This window comes from Phoxinus phoxinus, assembly GCF_949152265.1.
Source record: "Phoxinus phoxinus genome assembly, chromosome: 5".
Lineage (NCBI taxonomy): Eukaryota > Metazoa > Chordata > Actinopteri > Cypriniformes > Leuciscidae > Phoxinus > Phoxinus phoxinus.
Genome location: NC_136880.1, coordinates 37,958,097 through 37,979,733, shown reverse-complemented (window position 1 = coordinate 37,979,733; position 21,637 = coordinate 37,958,097). Strand labels below are relative to the sequence as shown.

At 37.4% G+C, this 21,637-nt stretch overlaps 3 protein-coding genes across 3 annotated transcripts; 2 read left to right on the top strand and 1 right to left on the bottom strand.

Moving 5' to 3' along the window:
* LOC306999619 (E3 ubiquitin-protein ligase TRIM47-like) lies at positions 1-6,960 on the top strand. Its single transcript, XM_079614477.1, has 6 exons — positions 1-657; positions 853-948; positions 1,045-1,278; positions 2,773-2,932; positions 3,473-3,532; positions 4,284-6,960. Exons 1-6 carry the CDS (start codon positions 67-69, stop codon positions 4,337-4,339), a joined length of 1,197 nt encoding a protein of 398 aa, XP_079470603.1. The 5' UTR covers positions 1-66; the 3' UTR covers positions 4,340-6,960.
* Positions 6,952-13,749, bottom strand: LOC306999615 (E3 ubiquitin/ISG15 ligase TRIM25-like). Its single transcript, XM_079614444.1, has 7 exons — positions 13,549-13,749; positions 12,830-13,427; positions 10,614-10,709; positions 10,298-10,531; positions 9,759-9,906; positions 9,438-9,488; positions 6,952-9,045 (listed from the first exon to the last, which is right to left on the bottom strand). Exons 2-7 carry the CDS (start codon positions 13,421-13,423, stop codon positions 8,513-8,515), a joined length of 1,656 nt encoding a protein of 551 aa, XP_079470570.1. The 5' UTR covers positions 13,424-13,427; positions 13,549-13,749; the 3' UTR covers positions 6,952-8,512.
* Positions 13,750-15,083: 1,334 nt separating this feature from the next.
* LOC306999616 (E3 ubiquitin/ISG15 ligase TRIM25-like) lies at positions 15,084-21,470 on the top strand (the record flags this gene model as incomplete). The annotated part of the gene is made up of 6 exons (XM_079614445.1): positions 15,084-15,674; positions 15,874-15,969; positions 16,106-16,339; positions 19,550-19,709; positions 20,685-20,744; positions 20,846-21,470. The coding sequence occupies 6 exons, from the start codon at positions 15,084-15,086 to the stop codon at positions 21,367-21,369; spliced, it is 1,665 nt and encodes a 554-aa protein (XP_079470571.1). The 3' UTR covers positions 21,370-21,470.
* Between the last annotated feature and the right edge of the window lie 167 nt (positions 21,471-21,637).

Genomic DNA, 21,637 nt, shown 5'->3' with positions numbered 1-21,637 from the left:
CTTCTCAGTTCAGAGAAATTGAAACTTATGTTGTTCAGCCGCTGATCTTTGTATTCGTGCAGTGAAATGGCAGAAACACGCATTTCAGTGGCAGAAGATCAGTTCAGCTGTTCAATCTGTTTGGATCTACTGAAGGATCCAGTGACCATCCCCTGTGGACACAGTTACTGTATGAGCTGCATTACAGACTGCTGGAATAAAGATGATCAGAAGAGAGTTTACAGCTGCCCTCAGTGCAGACAGACCTTCACTCCAAGACCTGTTTTAGGTAAAAGTACCATGCTGTCTGAGGTGGTGGAGAAAATGAAGAAGGCAAAAGTCCAAACACCTCGTCCTGCTCTCAGTTATGCTGGACCTGGAGATGTGGAGTGTGACGTCTGTCCTGGAAGAAAACGCAAAGCTGTAAAGTCCTGTATGATGTGTCTGAAATCATACTGTCAAAGTCACTTTGAGGATCATGAGGAATCTCCTGTAAGGAAACGACACAAAGTAACTGATGCCACTGGACGACTGCAGGAGATGATCTGCTCTAAACATGACAGACTTCTGGAGGTTTACTGTCGTACTGACCAGCGATGTATTTGTTTACTGTGTATGATGGATGAACACAAAAATCACGATACTGTTTTAGCTGAAGCAGAGAGGACAGAGAAACAGGTATGAACTGAAAACACATATAAATAAGCTATGCTGATTCTTGCAGTCATCAGAATCAGAATAACTGTCATTATGCCAGTTATGCAGTTAATGGTGACATTATCATGCAATAATTGTAATGTTGCAATTAGTAGGCTAGTAGTTGTAGGCTAATATCCAGAAACCATTCAAACAAAACTATTTTTCCTCCTCTAGAAACAGGTTGAAAAGATACAGGGAAAATTTCAGCAGAGAGTCCAAGAGAGACAGAAAGAGCTTCAGGAGCTCAGAGATGCTGTGGAGATTCACAAGGTGAGACATTTAGTCACTGAGGAGGGAGTGAGGAACACTGTGCTGGGCCACTTTCCCATCCCACTGAAAGGTCTGATTGTCTGTGTGCCCTAACAGAGCTCTGCACAGTCCGCAGTGGAGGACAGTGAGAAGATCTTTACTAAACTGCTCCGCTCCATTAAGAGAAGCCGATCTGAGGTGACACAGATGATCAGAGATCAGGAAATGGCTGCAGTGAGTCGAGCTGAAGAACAACTGGAGCGACTGAAGGAGGAGATTGATGATCTGAGGAGGAAAGAAGCTGAGCTGGGGGAACTTTCACACACTGACGATCACATACATTACCTACAGGTAACTGATCTTAATAACAGGACTGTTGTCACATTTCTCCTAATTTTACTGTAATAATAACTATTATCAAAGCCACTAAAATAATAATACATGTTAGATAATCATTTGCTTTACCAGATCCTGTCAGAAGTATACTGTATCTGTTTTGTCTTCCAAATCAAAACCAGTTCATCAAAAAAGTTTGGTCTGATACCGGTTAACATTATTATACCAACACAAAGGCAATGGAGATTTACTGATTCACAACATCACATCATATGCACACATAGGCTAGTTATTTCATGGATCCAGGATACTATGCATCCTGATAAAGTTCCCTTGGCCTCTGGAATTAAAATATCCCACCATCATCACACACCCTTCACCATACCTAGATTGGCATGGGGTACTTTCCATAAGATCATCTCTCAATGCAAATCAAACCAGCTATTAGGCTAACTGAAATAAAACCATGCCAATCTCTAGGTATGGTGAAGGGTGTGTGAGGATGGGGTGAAGGGTGTGTGATGATGTGGGGATATTTTAATTCCAGAGGCCAAGGGAACTTTATCAGGATCATAGTATCCTGGATCCATGAAATAACTGGCCTTTAAAAATCTGCCTGCCTCTATGTGAATTTAACATAGGGGTGTCCTGACTTATGCACACCGTATTTTAAGGAAGAACATTTATTTATTTACAATACATTAGGCTATTCATTCACAAAGAAAATTGGTGTCCTTAAAGGTTGCATTTTTTTAAATTAAGGCATTGAGATCAATTTCCAAAAGATGCTTTTTTATTCCTCTTTTTAGTCAACTTTAGCATGGGTCTCCATACTTATTCACATCACTGTACTAGTATCAACTAAGGCAATTGATTATAATGGGAAATATATTCACAGGAGTTAAAGTGTGAAAAGCTGTCTGCTAAATATTCTATACATAATAATTTACCCACTGGCTTTCTAGAACTTTGAATCAATTTTTGCAATGTTGAATGGGCTTTAAGCTGTCTTTTAATTAGCAGAATCAGTGGATCTTTAGGGGAGCGATAACAGAACGTTTTTATGGGAATCCTCTGGAGGGTTAGGGAGGGGCGAGGGGGGCACCTCAGCTGATGAGGGCAGAAGAGCAGTGGCTCTAGCCACCGGGCCACCCCCCTGTGCACGGCCCTGCTTCAAAATAAAATCCCTGTTAATTTGCTATCTGTTATATTGTGTCAGTGACCACAAGACAGATGACTCAGATATATTTTGTTATTGAAAAAAAATATTCAATCACTGCATTAATTCGCATCTTTACACTCTTGAAAATACATAAGAGCATAGACAACACACCAGTGTTTCCTCAAAGTAAACTTGGTTCCGGTCAACATGTCTGGTAGGCTAATAATAATATTTACCACACAAAATATCATCTCATTTTGGTGTTTATTAAATATCAAGGGGACATGCTAATGAAGTATTTGTGTCTTTATATCTTTATAATATTTTTGTTTATTTATTTTCTCTAGAGCTTCCAGACTCTTTCTGAACCTCTGGAATCCACAGATGTATCCAGAGTTACTGTCAGTTCTGTCCTCTCTTATGGAGATGTGATAAAACCTGTCACTAAACTGAAAGAACAACTAGAGAAGTTCTGCAAAGAAGAGATGAAAAAAATATCTGGTCAAGGTAAAGAGACAGTAACAGTTACATCAGAAAAGTTACATTATGTAACAAGCTAAAAGAAGCTTGAGCATGTTACAAATAAATATGAAAGTGTTATATACTTTTTGAAAAATTATTACATTCAAGAATTTGAATTTGAGTTACATTTAATAATTTAGCAGACGATTTTATCCAATATGTAAGTGCTGTGACAAGTCAGTTAGTCTAGCACAGTAGGCTACACATAGCATTTTTTTTAAAATAAATAAATAGAAAGAAAAATAGATAGATTAGAAATAGAATAGTAAATGTTATTAGTTAATGGGTCAAGTTTTTAAAAGAGGAGTCTTCGGTCGTTTCTTAAAAATGGCAAAAGACTTGGCAGCCCGGGTTGCGTTAGGCAGGTCGTTTTACCAGCAGGAACAGGTCCATGAAAGTGATTTTGGGATGGGACCACAAGACAACATTCATTTGCGGAATGCAAGCTTCTGGATGACATAAGTCTGAAGTAGTGAGTTTTATAACTATTCTAATTATGTATAGCCTATGCGTTTATTTTTTCAGTAACAAACATCAACATCATTTCCAGTAATGAACCCAAGACTATGGAGCAGTTCGAACAGTGTAAGTCATTATGAAAACACACACACACACACAAATATGTTTCAAGGGACTCTCAATAAGCATAATTGTGCTGAGCTGTTTCATAACCCATTTTTTTTAAATCAGGTTATGAGGCAGATCATTAGCAGGTTATGAGTTTCTATATACTGTAGTGTTTCAGCAAAGTTAAACATACAGTATAGTGAACGGGGGTTTCAGAAAATGTTGTGTTACATATGCCACCTTGTTTTAGCCCAGACAAAGAAAATCCTGACTCAGTTTTTTAAAATTCGAGACTCGAGACACATATTCAGTGCTGTCTCTTATGGGGTGTCATACATCTTAATATTCCATACTGAACAATGTAAAAAATTTTGCTTCTTGAAAGTTCAGGACAAAATTCAGTTAAGAAGACCACATAAGGTTATGGCAAGGTAATGAATGAATGAATGAATGAATGAATGAATGAATGAATGAATGAATGAATATATGGAGGAGGCAACGTCCTCACATTTTTTATATATCAAATAAAAAAATTATGTCCCTGTTACACTTAATTTTCCTGGTTAAATAAACATTACATAAAAAAGAGAGACCAAATAGAATTGTATTTGGTATTTTTAGACTATGTAATGTTCTATCTATTAAAACCAAGAATAAAGTTAGTTTTTACGCATTTTTACATTTATTCCAAAATATTAACTCAAGGACGTAACAATTTAAGCAATATATTTTTGTTTGTGAACTAATGTAAGTTTTTTCTTTTTAATAGACCTTATGGATTCTGACAGCGAAGAATCAGACATTAATTATTTTTTCAGAGAATGAACAAAGAGCCGAATTCCGAATCAACACTCAGGACCCTAAATCAGATGAGCTTCCATTTGGGATGCCATTCACTCTAGAAAACCCCAGCTAAGTACTTTATAGGAATGCAAGCTTGAGAGAGATGATCCTAGCTTAAAGAAACACTTTTCTTGGAAATAGGCTCATTTTCTAACTCCCCCAGAGTTAAACAGTTGAGTTTTACCGTTTTTGAATCCATTCAGCCGATCTCCAGGGCCCGGTTTTTCAAACGGTTTAATCCGGATAAAACTTTTCAGGATCACCAAATCTGGATAACCATGCTCAAACAGGATAGGAAATCACAATGTAGAACTATAGATATGCAAAGAGCAACAAGTAGAATAGCCAGTGTGGGGTCAATATAAGTTTATTTTTAATTGAAATGAAAACACACAAATAAAAACCCCCAAAAAAACCCCACTCCATCCTCTTCCAGCAGTCCGCTCATCTGAGACCTACAACACAAACACTGTACATTGAGGATATTTATAACAAGTTTCAAATATAGATGTATTGAATAAAAAAAAAAGACTAAACAGAGTTCTTAAGAGGTTGCTTTGCATGCATTAACTACCTGAGAGCGGAACCACAGAAAGCATGCAACATAACCCTTGCCTGTATTGTCCTGCACAACATCGCTCTGTGCTGACAATGTTGCACCTGAGCCCCTTGGAAACCCTAACCAACCTCCTGCATTCTGCCAGAACGAGCAAACAGGACGTGCAACAAGGGACGCAATAGTTAGACACTATTTCTGATTTGGATTTGTTTTGGATTTCAAAAATCAGTGATTGCCATTCTTTGCATTTTTTTGGTTATTCTGTAATCATTGCATTCAACACTAATAAATATTCTAAAAACAAAAATATTTTCGATTGTGATGAATATATATATCAATTAGGGACAATAAAATTTATTGTTTTTGGTCAATTTTGACAGCTGTTTGGGGGATTATTTTATGAGGCCAAACTCTTTCTACTTTGCTGTAGGCCTATACTGAAAGGCTGAATACGTTAAAGCCTACCTAATCACTGTAGCCTGACGGATGAACAAATCAAATTAAAACCTTATGAATAAATAGGATATCTTGTAAGATACTGCATGATCCAAATATAGTATTATTTGATACATTTTTAAAGTTTTCATTACATTTTGGGCATGAAATCCACCCTGAATCCACCCTTCTGATGGGATCAGTTTAATCCCGATTTTTTGGATCAAAGTGATCCAAATCCTACAAAAAAGTTCTGAAAAATCCAAACTAAAGGTTTGATCCGGATCAAAACCAAGATTGGATTACGTGATCTAATCCGATTATGTAATCCGTTTTTTCTTTTGAAAAACCCATTTTCAAGATTTGATCCAATCCGTTATCCAAAATGCTAGTGGATTACTTTTGAAAAACCGGGCCCTGGGGTTGATGGCCTCACGGCTGAATATTATAAAACCTTTTCTGATCTTATTGCCCCGTTTCTTAAAGAAGTTTATATAGAGAGTATAGAAAATCAATGTCTTGCACCTACTTTAACTCAAGGATTAATTACTTTGATTCCAAAACCAAAAAAAAGACCCTTTGCTATTAGATAATTGGAGACCAATCTCTCTCTTAAACAATGATTATAAGATGGATCTTTGCCTTAGTCTTTGCAAATAGAATCAAATCAGTTATGGACCCCCTTATAGATGAGGCTCAATCTGGCTTCCTAAAGAAAATACATATTTCAAATAATATAAGATTAGTCCTAGACATGTTGGACTATTCACATTTAAGTACTGATGATGGATTTATTCTTTTCTTAGATTTCTATAAAGCCTTCGATACAGTGGAGCATGCTTTTTATTTTTAGGTCTTTACAAAAATTTGGCTTTGGTGACTTTTTTTGTAATGCTATACAAACAATGTATAGGAAACGCAAACTGTTCTATTAAACTTAAAGAGCACACGCGTCTAACTGCTCGTCGAAGAAAAAAGCCGCGAAATATTGTTATTGTTATATATGTTTATGCTCAAATACTTAATGTGCCTTGTGGTCGGGATCACGTCAGGCACGTGGACGTGATCCGGTAAAAGTCCTTGGCGAGTCCTGTCAGTGCACGCGCGCTGCTGCTGCAGTTGGGGTTGGCTACTAAAGGCACGAGCGGGTCAGTTTTCCAGTAACGCGAGCACGGGACTGACGTTGAGATCCGGCACAGCAAGTTCGGTTTTGTGCCCTCCAAAACAAATGCCCCTGCCTCGAGTGTGATGATGACTAGCCTACTACGACATAGGAAATGCAGAACTTCTCAAAAAGAGTGACTGTTGCTTTCCGTCACAATTTAACACTAGCCTACTGTGAGAAATATTCACTGGACTGGAGTAAAAAGTGTGACGAATATCGCTTCAATTAAACTAAATAGCCTAACACAGCCTAAACCTTTGTATCAGGTTATTACGAATGTGCCTTTCAAATTGTTATACAGGTTTTTATATTTTTCTTATGTATTTATAATAAGATGTTATTGTTAAAACGGCATAGAATGTTTAACATTTATGATATTGTGTCTATTTATAATTTACTTTGACAGAAAACTATTTTGACAATAAAACACTGTGTGAAATATTACTAAAGCATTTTTTTATTATATGTGTCATCATACATGTTTACAGAGAACTCTCTCACACTCACAAACACCTTGTAGGTCATGATGACCAGCACTGTACCAGAGTGTCACCTTTGTGAGGTGTAAGTCTAAACCACAGACTGTTAAATAACAAAGTCTAAACCCACAGAAGGACACTACTATCTTTTGGTCATAAGAAATAACAGCTGGTGAATTTTTGGCTTAGTTCAAAATTATAGCAAATTTCGTTGGTTTGAGAAATTATTTCTCAGTACAGGCACATGGTAATTATACAACTAAAATATGAAGTAACTAAAAATAAAAATATTTTTAAATGAATTTGTATGAAAGAATTTAAGGTACTTTTGATATTTTATGTTATTCATATGATTTATGAAAACATGCATGTGCTGATATAATTGATCAATAGGAGTCGGACTAATGAAAAATGAAATACAAATTGAATACAAAGTTGATATGGCACAATGATTTCTAATACAAATTTAAAATGGCACTTTTCAACTAGGTTCAACCCTTGAAAGTTTACTTTTTAAACTTACCTAAAAAGTAAGTTTAACGTTTCTCATGCAGCTTCAAACTATGACAAAGTCAGAATTATTTCTTGTAGCTCTGTAACATTTATTTAGTCACTTATTTTTCACAGTCTCACAAATGATCCCTGATATTACAAAAAACCCAGAATAGAGCGGCTGAGTGAATGTGGTCTGGACTCTGTGGATGAGGGTCATTGTGTCAGAGACGCTGTAGAAGGACAGAGTCCCTGCACTGTGATCCACATACACTCCTATTCTAGAGGATCTGGACATTACATTGAGTTTAGTCTATCTGTAATTACAGAAGGTATTTGGAGCAAGAGCAGAACAATCTCCAGGACTGATCATTACATCCAAATGTATCACCCCGTCCCTTCCTGCTGATGCTGTTATATGACACTGATATTCCCACCGCACCCCCACTCCACTCCACCTCCCAGTACCAGCGTCCACACACACACACACACACACACTCTACACAACACCTGAGAAAAAACATTAAATCTGTCCGGATGATCGGGATACGAGTAGCCACTCGCTGTGTTTGGATCGAGTGGTCAAAAGATATAGCCTAATTCAAAAACAGTTCAAAATAATATAGCTAGATTTAATTTTGTTCATATTTATCACAGGTACAGTGCCTGATATTTTTAGACAACTCGAAAATTCATAGTAAATTAAATCTAGAGATTTACATTCAAAATTGTTTTTGATTGTTTTGTCTAAGTGCAATGAAAGTCATCGATCAATCGGAAAAGTAGCCTATAATGAGAATGATTCAAAATCTTTCATGAAGCTAAGGTAAAATGGAGAATTTAAGTTACTTGTGATATTTAATGTTAAAATAAAACTGCAAAATAAAACAGTCACTGATATAATGTTATTGTCATTTTTTTGTTACACTAACAAATTAATATATACACTACAATCAATTAACTGACTCGAAGAGACTAGCTGCCATATGATTGTGATCATTTGAAGAAGCTCTAGGCTATATCATCTATACTTCTAGATGGCACAGTTTCACTGATGATTCCTGATTTACGCCAAACCCCGGATAGAGCGGCTGAGTGAATGTGGTCTGGACTCTGTGGATGAGGGTCATTGTGTCAGAGACGCTGTAGAAGGACAGAGTTCCTGCACTGTGATCCACATACACTCCTATTCTAGAGGAGCTGGGGATTACAGGGAGTCCAGATTTTTGGTTATTGTGACTAAATATGTATCCAGAGCGAAAGCAAAATAATCTCCAGGACTGATTGTTACTTCCAAATTTACACTCATCACCCCGTCCCTTCCTGCTGATGCTCTTATTTGACACTGATATTCCCACCGCACCCCCACTCCACTCCACCTCCCAGTAACAGCGTCCACACACACTCTCTCTACACAACACCTGAGGCCAAACATCAAATCTGTCCGGATGATCGGGATACGGTTGGATTGTGGCACTGCAAGCAGCCATTCTGTTTTCCTCAGACAGAAGGAGGCGTTTGTGCACTGACTCAGAGTCCAGAGTAAACCGATGGGAATCTGATGGAGATAAAACACAGGTTGCATTTGTTGAGGCAACAATCAAGTGAGGAAACAATCAAAGATATAAAGGTAGAAACAAGATCACTGATTCCACAAGTTTTCAAGTAAAACTATTTGATTTGAAGTTTAGTTCAAAAGTGCAAATTGTATTTTTTTTGGCCACTATAGTGGAACAGAAATGCAAAATAATGACTGCTTTCATAAACACTCCGGCCCCTGTCTGCCATTGTTTGGAGTAGCTAATCTAAACCCCAAACTCAAGCTGCTATGTCGGACCACTGCAATACTGCTTGGTGCTGATAGTGACAGAAATTAAACACTTCGCCTTTCTTTAAGTAAGTATATTGGTCTGTGTTTGCTTTATTTGTATTAATATTTACAACACTTACAGTGTAAGAAGTCCTCCCTTGTTCTGGGTTCAGTGATTTTGATGTATTTTGCTACAGAAACAAACAGATATTTAAAGTGAAACAAACAGATATTTAAAGTGAAACAAACAGATATTTAAAGTGAAACAAACAGATATTTGAAGTGTGATTTCTACTGATAAAAGTATCCATAATATGTATTTATTTAATAACAATAACGTATTATTATTAACAACAATTTATTGTTATTAATAATTATTTTGTTTTATTGACATCTACACAGTATTTATTTGTACATTTTGTCGTACTCTGTTTTAAAAGATGAGTCTGTACTTTACCTACCAGATAACTTTTCTATCTCCTCTTTGCAGAAATCCTCAAATTTACTTCTTAACACAGATACAGAAGTTCTCGCATCATCATAAGTCAAGACAGATCGGACAGTGGGACAGTCTGTAGATGCAGGAGCGACGGAAACAGACTGGAATCTCTACATATACAAAAAGACAACAGACATACAGGTAAATATGAATCACATAGTGTAAAGATTAAGTATTTGATTTGCTTACTTGCATGTCATGTCATGTGACCATCAACAGACACAGAGAACCATGAACATGTGATTGTGCTGTTAAATTATTTAAATATTTAAATATTAACTTAAAAACTTCAAGTCTTCAAGTCAATATTTAAGTTACGGGGTTCAGCTGACAGAAAAGTTTGGGAATACCCGATCTAATACAATCTTGACAACATTCACACCGATCAGAACAACTGGCAGTTGTTCTCAGATTCATTAAATGAATGCGATTATTCATCTCAAATCAAATGTCAATTAAAGAGTCTGCTGTAATAAGCCGTAATAATAAAATAGTTCTAACCTGTAGGAAATGTATGTGATCATCAGTGTGTGAAAGCAGCTTCAGCTCAGCTTCTCTCGTCCTCAGATCATCAATCTCCTGCTCCAGTCGCTTCAAGAGTCCTTCAGCTCGACTCACTTGTGCCTTTTCCTGATCTCTGATCATCCGTGTCATCTCAGATCGGCTTCTCTTAATGGAGCGGATCAGTTCAGTAAAGATCCTCTCACTGTCCTGCACTGCTGCCTGTGCAGAGCTCTGTAAGGACACACACACAGAGAACCACTAGAACCAGTCCATTCAATCTGACAGTTATTTTTCTCCTCTTTTTAAAGCTCACCTTGTGAGTCTGCACAGACTCTCTGAGCTCCTGGAGCTTTGTTTGCCTCTCTTGAATTCTCTTCTGTAACATTATTACTGTCTCTCCAATCCATTTCTGTGAGAATAAACAAATAATTGTAAACATTAGACAACTTCAGTTTTCTCTCAATAGGACTTTAAAGATTTCATGTACTACATCTAGATATTTTTTACTGGAATTTATCTATTACATTAAATATTTTTATGAAACAATTACATTTGTTCATCTTTCCATTGCTCTGATAAAGACTAAACAAAAATAAAAAAATAAACACACGGCAAATTACCCAGAGCCAGAACTGAAGTTCTAATAAAATACGTAGGGCTGTGCAATATTGAAGAAAAATGCGATATGCGATAACTCCTTAAATAATGAGATATTCGATATGCGATACGATAATGCTTAAAGTGTGTAAAATAAACTTAAATTATCTTTAAAATATATTTAAAATGATATAACCTACATGTGTTTTACATTCTTTTTATGACAAGAAAACTGAACTTCTGAAAGTGAACATCAGTGTTTTACTGTAGCATAAGAAGTGTTATTTTAACATCAGTGTAAACCACAGGGCTTCAGGTTATCCTACATTAGGTTTATTTAATAAAAGATACTGAATCATAAAATATAAAAATAAAACATTGCTTAGTTTTTACTGTATGAATTAAATATATCCTGATATTTATTAAAACTAAAAAACTTTGTTTAGACCCCATTTATTGCAAGCTGTTGCGATATGCATATTGCGATATATACATTTGCGATATTTCGATAAATTCGATATATTGCGCAGCCCAAACAGAGATGGAAACTCGAGTCTGCGACCTGATTCCTGATTTCGTTCTCTCGTCTTGACGGCATGAAACACCACATTTTACCATTCATTCGTTCATTCATTCCCTCCCTATCAATATGAGGTGCAGCAACACAAATTACAACAATTCATCTCTAATCACAACAAGCCAGCATTAGGCATTAGTGTGTTAATTACCCATTGGAAAAGTGCTGTTATAAATTAACAATGGCAATAACAGTATAGTCAAGTCTTAACGGTCTTCACATGTGATAATCTTCATGTAATTTAATTTGAAAAACAATCAATAACTCAAAAGAGAAGCTGTGGTTGCACATCTGTCAGAGACTTGCTGTCGATTTTCAGGAAGTACATATTTCAATGTCCTTTTAATATTTATTTTTTTACCTTTTCATGCTTTTGTATGTGTTTGGTACCATGTGCACATAATATCTAAGTTTACCATCTGGTCTGTGTAACAGTAGAAGGCCAGAAAGAGCTGCCTGTTAGCGCGACCTGCCTCCCACGCAGGAGACCTGAATCCTGCTTGAAACGGGGTGAGTACTTTTGGTGCCATGACCCGGGTGAGGGTGAGGTTTAGTGGGGTGAGTGTAACAGACATAGGCCAGTAAGAGCTGTGTGTGTAAACCTCACTCCCCTGGCCTCAAGAGGTGCCTTGTTAGGAGCCTGCCTCCCACGCCGCAGCCGATTCGAATCCCGCTCGGAGTGGGAGTAGAGTAGGACCGGTTACACTTGTAATGGACAGACACCTCCATACGCATTTCCCTGTCTGACTTATTTCCACAGATCGGTTTGTTTGTTAAGTCGGGGTGTGTTATTTAATCGACTTTACATAAACAACACACAAATAGAAATGTTATTTTTTGTGTTGTTTACTGTCTGTAACGCTTGTCAATACATGGGGGTTTTGTTACCACTGGCGCTCACTGTAAGACATAGGCTAGTAGGCTACCCATTGCTTGAGAATAACAGCAAGCGGCAAGTCAAATAGCTCAAAATACACAGCACTTTTATTTTTCTCACGGTGACTGTCTTTGTGTTCCAAATTATGTAATGTCGATTTTAAGTAATAGCCTTCATGAATTTGAATAAATGAACAATACCTCTTGTAGAAGTAATTAGTTTTAATATTTTGATACTTCAAAATTGGTTTAGCCTCATACACTGCTAATTATATATTTGGCTGAAAGAACAATAGCTTAAAATAGAATCAAAAACTTGAGACTTTAAAGGGACTTGTGAACATGTCTGGCTACTACTAATAATTGACAATGATACAATACAATACTGATATAGCGCAATTGAATGACAGCAAATTAAATGTAGCCTATTAGGTTTAGCATTACAGCAAAAATAAGTTATATCCAATTTTATTTCATACCTGTTTCTCTGTCATCTCTGCTTCAGCTGAAACAGTATCGTGATTTTTGTGTTCATCCACCACACACATGAAACAAATAGATCGCTGGTCAGTACGACAGTAAACCTCCATCAGTCTGTCATGTTTAGAGCAGATCATCTCCTGCAGTCGTCCAGTGGCATCAGTCACTTTGTGTCGTTTCCTTACAGGAGATTCTTCATGACACTCAAAGTGACTTTGACAATATGATTCCAGACACATCATACAGGACTTTACAGCTTTGCGTTTTCTTCCAGAACAGACGTCACACTCCACATCTCCAGGTCCAGCATAACTGAGAGCAGGACGAGCTGTTTGGACTTTTGCCTTCTTCAGTGTCTCCACCACCTCAGCCAGCATCACATTCTTGTTTAAAGCAGGTCTTGGAGTGAAGGATTGTCTGCACTGTGGGCAGCTGTAAACTCTCTTCTGATCCTCTTTATTCCAGCAGTCTGTAATGCAGCTCATACAATAACTGTGTCCACAGGGGATGGTCACTGGATCCTTCAGTGGATCCAGACAGATTGAACAGCTGAACTGATCTTCTTCGGCCACTGAAATACTGGCTTCTGCCATTACACTGCACAAACACACAGATACAGCTATAACGGCTGAACAACACTTAAGTTTTAATTTCTCTCAACTGAGAAGTGTTTCCTGCCTTGAGACGTGTGCAAAACAGGTGTGTTCGTGCGACTCACCTCTTGATAAGAACCAATCTGTCTTGCAATAAGCAATCCAACTAGACCTATTATGTAGCCTATTAATCCGCACAGACAGCTCTACCGACTTCCAACTTTCCACGGCATGAACGTAAATGGAAATATACAACAAGCCCTTAAGTTGCTCTTCATCTGATACCGAAGCGTTTCCTTGTTCCGCGTTGAGAAAGTGAAAGCAGTAAGCTGTTAACAGTTTGTGTAAATACACATCCAGGCATCTGCCAATAGATGGCGCTCACACACAGTTTTCCAATGCTTGTCAGCAATATATATATTTTTTTATCTAGGCTATATTATAAAAAAAAAACTCTTACAATTTTTTTTTGTGGAAACACGAATTTTTCTAATAAAAAAAAAAAATACAATGTTTCCCAGTTTTTTTTTTAAAATGACGTATGCCCTTCTTTTTATAAATCACAAAAGGAGAATAAAAAAAAATGGTGATGAATGAATAGCGACCAGCATCAAGCTTTTTAAAACAGACGCAAATGTATCACAGAATGATGCAACGTCGTAAGTTTTCTGGAGGTAATGTTGGGTAAAAGCTGACACGACTTTTGCTCTTAAAAGTCGTGTAGTGTATTCCAGCCTTAAGTTACTCTAAAAAGGTAATTAATTACTTGCTACTAATTAGCTACATCTTACTCTCTCTAAAAAGTATTGGATTACTTATTAGCCTACTAATTACTTTTTAAATCACATATCAATCTCGGATAGTGGAACAATATAGACATGGTACTGCTGTTTTAATTCATTCAAATAAACAACATACAATTGCATAAATTATTCTTGAACTGACCAAAGTGTGTAAAGGGAGAAGGTTGCATTAAAAACGTTTATTTTAACATTAAGTTTTGATGTTAAATCCATTTTTATATAGAATTGTTCTACAGTATACAGTATTTTTTATCAGAAGTAAAATTAAGAGTTATCTCTTACTTTACTTTTTCAAAGAAAAAAAGCAATTAAATTACAGCCTATCACTTAGTAATTAATTACACCCAACACGGTCTGGGGGTAGGCCTATACGATATTCAATTTAATGTCAATCAACAGTCGTGGGAGGGGCCTGTTCAAAATTACATCACACTGCCCCGAATCTGAGAACAGCTTGTTCTGAGACAGTGCTTATAATTTATGGAGATAAAAAAAAAAGCACTGAGTGGATTTTTATCATTATAGGGTGTTTGTGTACACACACTGCCAACACACATTTATGTTCAAACGCCATGTAAAAGTGAATTTTGCATAATAGGTGCCCTTTAATGTGGCTTAGTCCTAAAACAGGGTCAACCAATTTCTCACACATTTCTCTTGTCATAAACACGTGAGACTGACACCTAGTGGATGTTCTTTATTATCTGAACTAAAACACAGGTGAGTCACACCAGATATACATACGCGTTTTGCATGTCTCTTACACGCTTGGAAACTATTTCAGCTCTTCATTTGAGGGAAAACGAAACCTAAGTGTAGACAAGCTGCTGTATGTATCTGTTAGTCTGTACAGTGAAATGGCAGAGGCCCATATTTCAGTGGCTCGGGATCAGTTCAGCTGTTCAATCTGTCTGGATCCACTGAAGGATCCAGTGACCATCCCCTGTGGACACAGTTACTGTATGAGCTGCATTACAGACTGCTGGAATAAAGAGGATCAGAAGAGAGTTTACAGCTGCCCACAGTGCAGACAATCCTTCACTCCAAGACCTGCTTTAAACAAGAATGTGATGCTGGCTGAGGTGGTGGAGACACTGAAGAAGGCAAAAGTCCAAACAGCTCGTCCTGCTCTCAGTTATGCTGGACCTGGAGATGTGGAGTGTGACGTCTGTTCTGGAAGAAAACGCAAAGCTGTAAAGTCCTGTATGATGTGTCTGGAATCATATTGTCAAAGTCACTTTGAGTGTCATGAAGAATCTCCTGTAAGGAAACGACACAAAGTGACCGATGCCACTGGACGACTGCAGGAGATGATCTGCTCTAAACATGACAGACTAATGGAGGTTTACTGTCGTACTGACCAGCGATGTATTTGTTACAGATGTGTGATGGAAGAACACAAAAATCACGATACTGTTTCAGCTGAAGCAGAGAGAACAGAGAAACAGGTATGAACTGAAAACATAAATAAACTGTGTTGATTCTTGAAGTTATGCCAATTAGGCAATTAATGATGACATTTTCACACAATAATCAAAATTTATATGAATAATTAATTTGCAATATCCAAAGGAAAAAAGATAATTTATGTTTAAATCAACTCACTGAGTCCATTGAGGAGGATTACAGTTATTTTTCATTCCTCAGAAAAAGTTTGGAGAGATACAGAGGAAATTCCAGCTCAGAATCCAAGAGAGACAGAAGAAGCTTCAGGAGCTCAGAGAGGCTATAAAGACTCACAAGGTGAGACTCAGAATAACCAAGTATCCTTTAACCAGTCAAAGCTCAGTGTTAGACGAGTTTCCATTTCTACTGTAACCCACTGTGTTTAATAGGCTGATGTTGAATGAAAGGTCTGATTTTCTGTGTGTCCCAACAGCGCTCTGCACAGTCTGCACTGGAGGACAGTGAGAGGATCTTTACTGCACTGATCCGCTCCATTGAGAAAAGTCGATCTGAGATGACACGGATGATCAGAGATCAGGAAAAGGCACAAGTGAGTCGAGCTGAAGGACTCTTGAAGCGACTGGAGCAGGAGATTGATGATCTGAGGAGGAGAGAAACTGAGCTGAAGCAGCTTTTACAGACAGATGATCACATCCATTTCCTTCAGGTAACTGAAATCTGACCAACAGAACAGGGGTTCATGCAGAAGTCTTTTCATTAGAGACTTATTTTCTAATTTTACTGTAACATAACGATCTGAGCCACTAAAATAACAATTCAAATGTTAACCATAACCATGTAGCGCTATTCAGACAGAGTATACTGACATTAATAGATACATAGATATAAATAGACAGCTAGATTAATAGATAGATAGCCTACATATATAGTTAGATTATAGATACACATATAAATACATAGAAAGATTATAGATAGATACATATATACTGTAGATACATAGATAGATTATATCTAGATAAAAAAAGTTAGACATTGTGGCTTGATTTCTTTTATTAATATTCATTTTGTAGGACCAAAATAACATTATACACAGTGAGGAGCCTATAGGTTACAAGCTTCACATATTAGAAAAATACAATATAAAAAAAACAACGCATTTTTTAATGGCTCGTCAAGGTTGTTTCAGATCAACACCTGCAAATGACCACTAGGTGTCACCGTTGAGACGGGTGTCGGATTGATTCGAAGCCTCGAAACAATATGGCACATTCGGTTCAACTGTTTCATTCCTTCACGAAGCCTCGATCTGCCCACCACCACTTGTGAACGGGTGAACCAGGCTTATATAGGGGATGAGCTAAGCAAGATAATGAGACACAGGTGAATGTGATCAGTGATGATGAGTCCGGGCAGTGAGTTATGGGAAATGTAGTTTGTGAGGTAGTTATAATAGTCTGAAATGGATTTCCCTCTGGTGGTTCTCAAGGGCACAGCTGGTGACCGTTACACAGTGAGTGGTTTTCTGTTTGTCTTTTATTGTTTGATTAACATTAAAGGGGTGGTAAAATGCCCTTTCACAAGATGTAAAATAAATCTCTGATGTCCCCAGAGTGTGTGTGTGTGAAGTTTTATCTCAAAATACCTCACAGATATTTTTATATAAGTTGTCACTTTTTGAGGGTTAGCAAAAACGCACCGTTTTGTGTCTGGCCCTTTGTCACAGTGTCTGGTTTGTGTTTCCCTGGGTGTTCACTAGAGGTCTCTTTCCCTTCCTGTTTCCCTTCCCATTCACTCTGGAACCGCAATTCCCATAATCCTTTGTCTGTTCACATCACTCGTGATTGCACTCAGCTGTTCCCTATCACATTGTTAGTGTCTGTGTATAAATACCCTGTCTGTTTCAGTTCATGTCACGGAGTCATTGTTATGTATCATGCCACTTCTGAGGTCTGTTTTCTTGTCTGTTCTTGTTTTGTTTCTTGTTTGGATTGTTTTTATGATTGTGACCCCTGCCTGGACTGGTTTACGATTACGGATTACCCATTAAACACTGCACTTGGATCTACCCCTGTTTCCTGTGTGTGGTTTCGTGACACCCTTTAAATGCAAATTAGCTGTGTGTGTGTGTTAGCAGCTCCGATTACCTCATGCAGACACACACTAAAATTACAGAAACTGTTCTCCCTTTTATGTTTAAATGGAGTCAGACAATGATGGAGAGACTTAAGAAGTGACAACACGTAGAATGCAACAGGACGTCTCTGAATTGTTAGTTGATGAATTTATGTAGCTGATGTGACGTTAACTGAGTAACTTTCTATTGCATGTGAAAAGACAGATGCTACAGTTTGAGCTGACTCACAAATGTGCTCGACTACAACAACTCTTCATCTTCTCAACATGGACTGCGTGTTCCCGGGGGCGGGGTTTATGTAGATTTTAGGGTTGGTGATGTCACTAACGTGTAGTCCCTACCAGCCGTTTGTTGTAGTCCTTTAAAAAACAATTTCTTCAAAAGCAAATATCTCCTTTTGTTTTGAAATTTGAGCATTGTAACTTTGCAGAGGTTGTTTATGTTCAAACAGCAACATTACACACTAACTAAAGTTAGAAAAGTGAAATCATACTCAACCACCCCTTTAACGAAACACAGACAGAAGCAGGAATATTAGGCTGTGGTCACTTTAAAAATTAATACTATGGGACTATTTTTATGCCTTTAATGAAAATATAAATTGAAACTTAATTTTTTTTTAATTTGAAACCGGAAAAAAATTAATGGCAGGCAAAAATGTTGACTATTTTTAATACACTGCATGTTTTACTAACGGTTTTCTCTTTTTTTCTGTTGCTGATCCAAATATGCGCTACCAGAGTTTTCATTTACGCTTCTGAAGTTCCATTTCGAGAACGGCAACTTCGTATTGCGTAGCTATACGCAGTGGGGAAACTCCTTTCCTCAGATTATTGAAGCTTTTATGTAAAACGCAACTGCACATCCAATGGCGAAGGCGCCTCTGCAACAACAAAACTCCCCCATTTGGCGGGCCCTGACTTGTGTTGGTGCGCTGTTTGCTGATTGGAGAGCCTATAAATGAGCCCAAATTCGCCATTATAGCAGATTTACTCAACTTCAGTGACAACTTGCGTCTCTGTGTCCTCCTGAAACTTTGAAGCCATCTCCGAGCCTTATTCTGCTAGAACGAACCTTCTCACAGCGGACTGGGCCTTTTTCAATCTTGGAAGCCGCTTTCTCCTATTGCCGTTCTCAGTGGCCATCCGGCGATCTACACATATCCTTTCTGTCTATACTGTTACGTTATACAGTCTAAAAGAGCTGAATGAGCGTTGTTGCAAATGCCTCGTTCATCATGCTCCACTTGCGGATCCCATCTGCACGAGGGCGATGGGCATTCGGAGTGCGTTTCATGCCTGGGCCCTTCCCATGCTGAAGCCGCGCTTTCTGCTGATGTCTCTCTGCGAGGGAATGCCTGTCTCTGTGCTGCGGACGTGGCTAGCTCTCTCGAAGATGGCGACGCCGCACCTCCCGCTCTTCTGTTTCCCGCGCTGCTTCTTCCAAGGAAGACGAAGCATCTCAGCCAGCGGCAGCGCGAGGGTATGGAAGTGAGCGAGCCCACGTTACGTTTGGGAGAACGTAAAAAGCTTAAAAAGAGAACTCAATTCAGAGTGCATGCTTTCTGTGCATGTGCTTCAGATGTGTGTGTGTGCACAGAAAACCACCTCAGCATGCAAGTAGCAAATTGAATGGTTTAAAGTTGCTTGAAAGTTGCTGGATGTACAGAATCACTACAGATTAATTTGGAAAAATAAGTGTGCTACAAATCTTGGGGAGGATGCTGGTAAAACGTTTTTGTCTTTGTATCTTTAATGTTTATGTTTTATTTATTTTCTCTAGAGTTTCCAGACTCTCACTGAACCTCTGGAATCTTCAGGTGTAAGCAGAGTTACCGGCAGTTCTGTCCACCTTTATAATAATGTGAGAAAATCTGTCTCTCAGCTTAAAGACAAACTGGAGAGGTTATGTAAAGAGGAGATGGAGAAAATATGTGGTCAAGGTAAACCGGCAGAAACATTTACTTAACACTTTAGAATACTGTTCCATCATTAATGTATAACTACACAGAATGAGTAGGCAATAACGCAATAACATTCTAGTAACTACTCTTAACTTTCAAGAAATTAATTAGTAACTAATAGCTCTAGTCTAGTCGAATGTGGTAGTTCACTAGGGTATCAATAATATATTTTTTTTACCTCCCAGAGGACTACTAGGACCTACTTTATACAGTTTCATAATTAATGTGAATAATGCAAAATGTATAATTAGTTCTAAAGTGAAGATCATAGTAATCTAATACTTGAAGGACTCAAGTATTACCAAATTCTTCAGAAGGAATTACTAATTATTTAGATCAGTATTCTAAAGTGAAACGCATGTTAACTAGTAATGACTAAAGTCATTGTAATGATTTCAGATTTATTTTATTTTTTTTTGGATAGTAATTACTCAAGTGTTACTACATTCTTCTAAAGGAATTATTAATTTCTTGGATCAGTATCCTAAAGTGAAGATAATAGAAATTGCTATCGAAAACCTTACAAAAACCTGAAAAGCTTCAGTGCCTTCAATGACTTTTTAATATTAAAGTATCATTCTTTTCACTTTGGAATACTGATCCAAATAATTAGTAATTACTTTAGAAGGATGTAGTAACAATTGAGGCATTACTAGTGGGTTACCATGATCTTCACTTTAGAATTCATTAAACATTATGCATTATTCACATTAATTATGAACCTGTTTTGTCCTCTGGGAGGTATAAAAAAATAGTTATTCATTAGCAAATAGTGAACTACTGCATTCAACTATGCTTGTCAATCAGATTAGTTAATATTAGTTACTAGAATGTTAATATTGTGTTACTCATTTGTTCCATGTTATTCATTAATGACAGAACAGTATTCAAAAATGTTACCTTTTTTTGTATAATTATTAGAATGGTTCTAATTAATTGTGTTTATTTTCCTAGTAACATACATCAACATCATTCCCAATAATGAACCCAAGACTAGGGAGGAGTTCTTACAGTGTAAGTCACTAACACTCATAATTCATGATTTTTCATACAATACATGTACAAACTGAGAAACAAATTTAAGTTAAATGATTATGTGTTTTAATCTTCATCAGATTCCCATCAGCGCACTCTAGATCTAAACACAGTGAATAAACATGTTCATCTGTCTGAGGACAAAACAGTGGCTACTTACACTCACACAGAGCAGCCGTATCCCGATCATCCGGACAGATTTGATGTTTGCCCTCAGGTGTTGTGTAGAGATAGTGTGTGTGGACGCTGTTACTGGGAGGTGGAGTGGAGTGGTGAGGTGACTATATCAGTGTCACATAAGATCATCAGAAGGAAGGGAAAGGGTGGAGATTGTTCCTTTGGATATCTGTCCTGGGGACTGTCCTGCTCTAAATACCGTTACTCATTCTTTCACAATAAGATAAAGACTGAACTCCTTATAATCCCCAGCTCCTCTAGAATAGGAGTGTATGTGGATCACAGTGCAGGAACTCTGTCCTTCTACAGCGTCTCTGACACAATGACCCTCATCCACAGAGTCCAGACCACTTTCACTCAGCCGCTCTATTTGGGGTTCAGGGTAGGTCAGAACACAACAGTGAAACTGTGCCATCTGGGGAAATAGGGATTTTATAATAATGTTTTCATATTTGTCAAGAGTGAAATAATGTATTTGCTTATCAATTATTTAATTCAATTCTTGCAGGTTGAATATTACTAGAAATTATTACAGGCTTCTTAATTACATTTTAATTTACATTGTTTAGCAAATTAATATAAGAATGTATGTAATGTAGCAACAATGACTGGGAGTCAATTATTATTATATCAACTGTCAATTTAAACTGCTGTCATACAGATTTTTCCATAATGTCTGTATTTACATAAACAAT

Excerpts from the sequence above, each read along its gene's own strand:
- LOC306999619 (XM_079614477.1), top strand. The coding sequence starts at position 67 with ATGGCAGAAACACGCATTTCAGTGGCAGAAGATCAGTTCAGCTGTTCA. Across the intron at positions 658-852 it reads CAGAGAGGACAGAGAAACAG|AAACAGGTTGAAAAGATACA; the intron begins GTATGAACTGAA and ends TTCCTCCTCTAG. Across the intron at positions 3,533-4,283 it reads TATGGAGCAGTTCGAACAGT|ACCTTATGGATTCTGACAGC; the intron begins GTAAGTCATTAT and ends TCTTTTTAATAG.
- LOC306999615 (XM_079614444.1), bottom strand. The coding sequence starts at position 13,423 with ATGGCAGAAGCCAGTATTTCAGTGGCCGAAGAAGATCAGTTCAGCTGT. Across the intron at positions 9,907-10,297 it reads ATCACATACATTTCCTACAG|AGATTCCAGTCTGTTTCCGT; the intron begins GTTAGAACTATT and ends TTGTATATGTAG. Across the intron at positions 9,046-9,437 it reads AAGGGAGGACTTCTTACACT|ATTCCCATCGGTTTACTCTG; the intron begins GTAAGTGTTGTA and ends TATCTCCATCAG.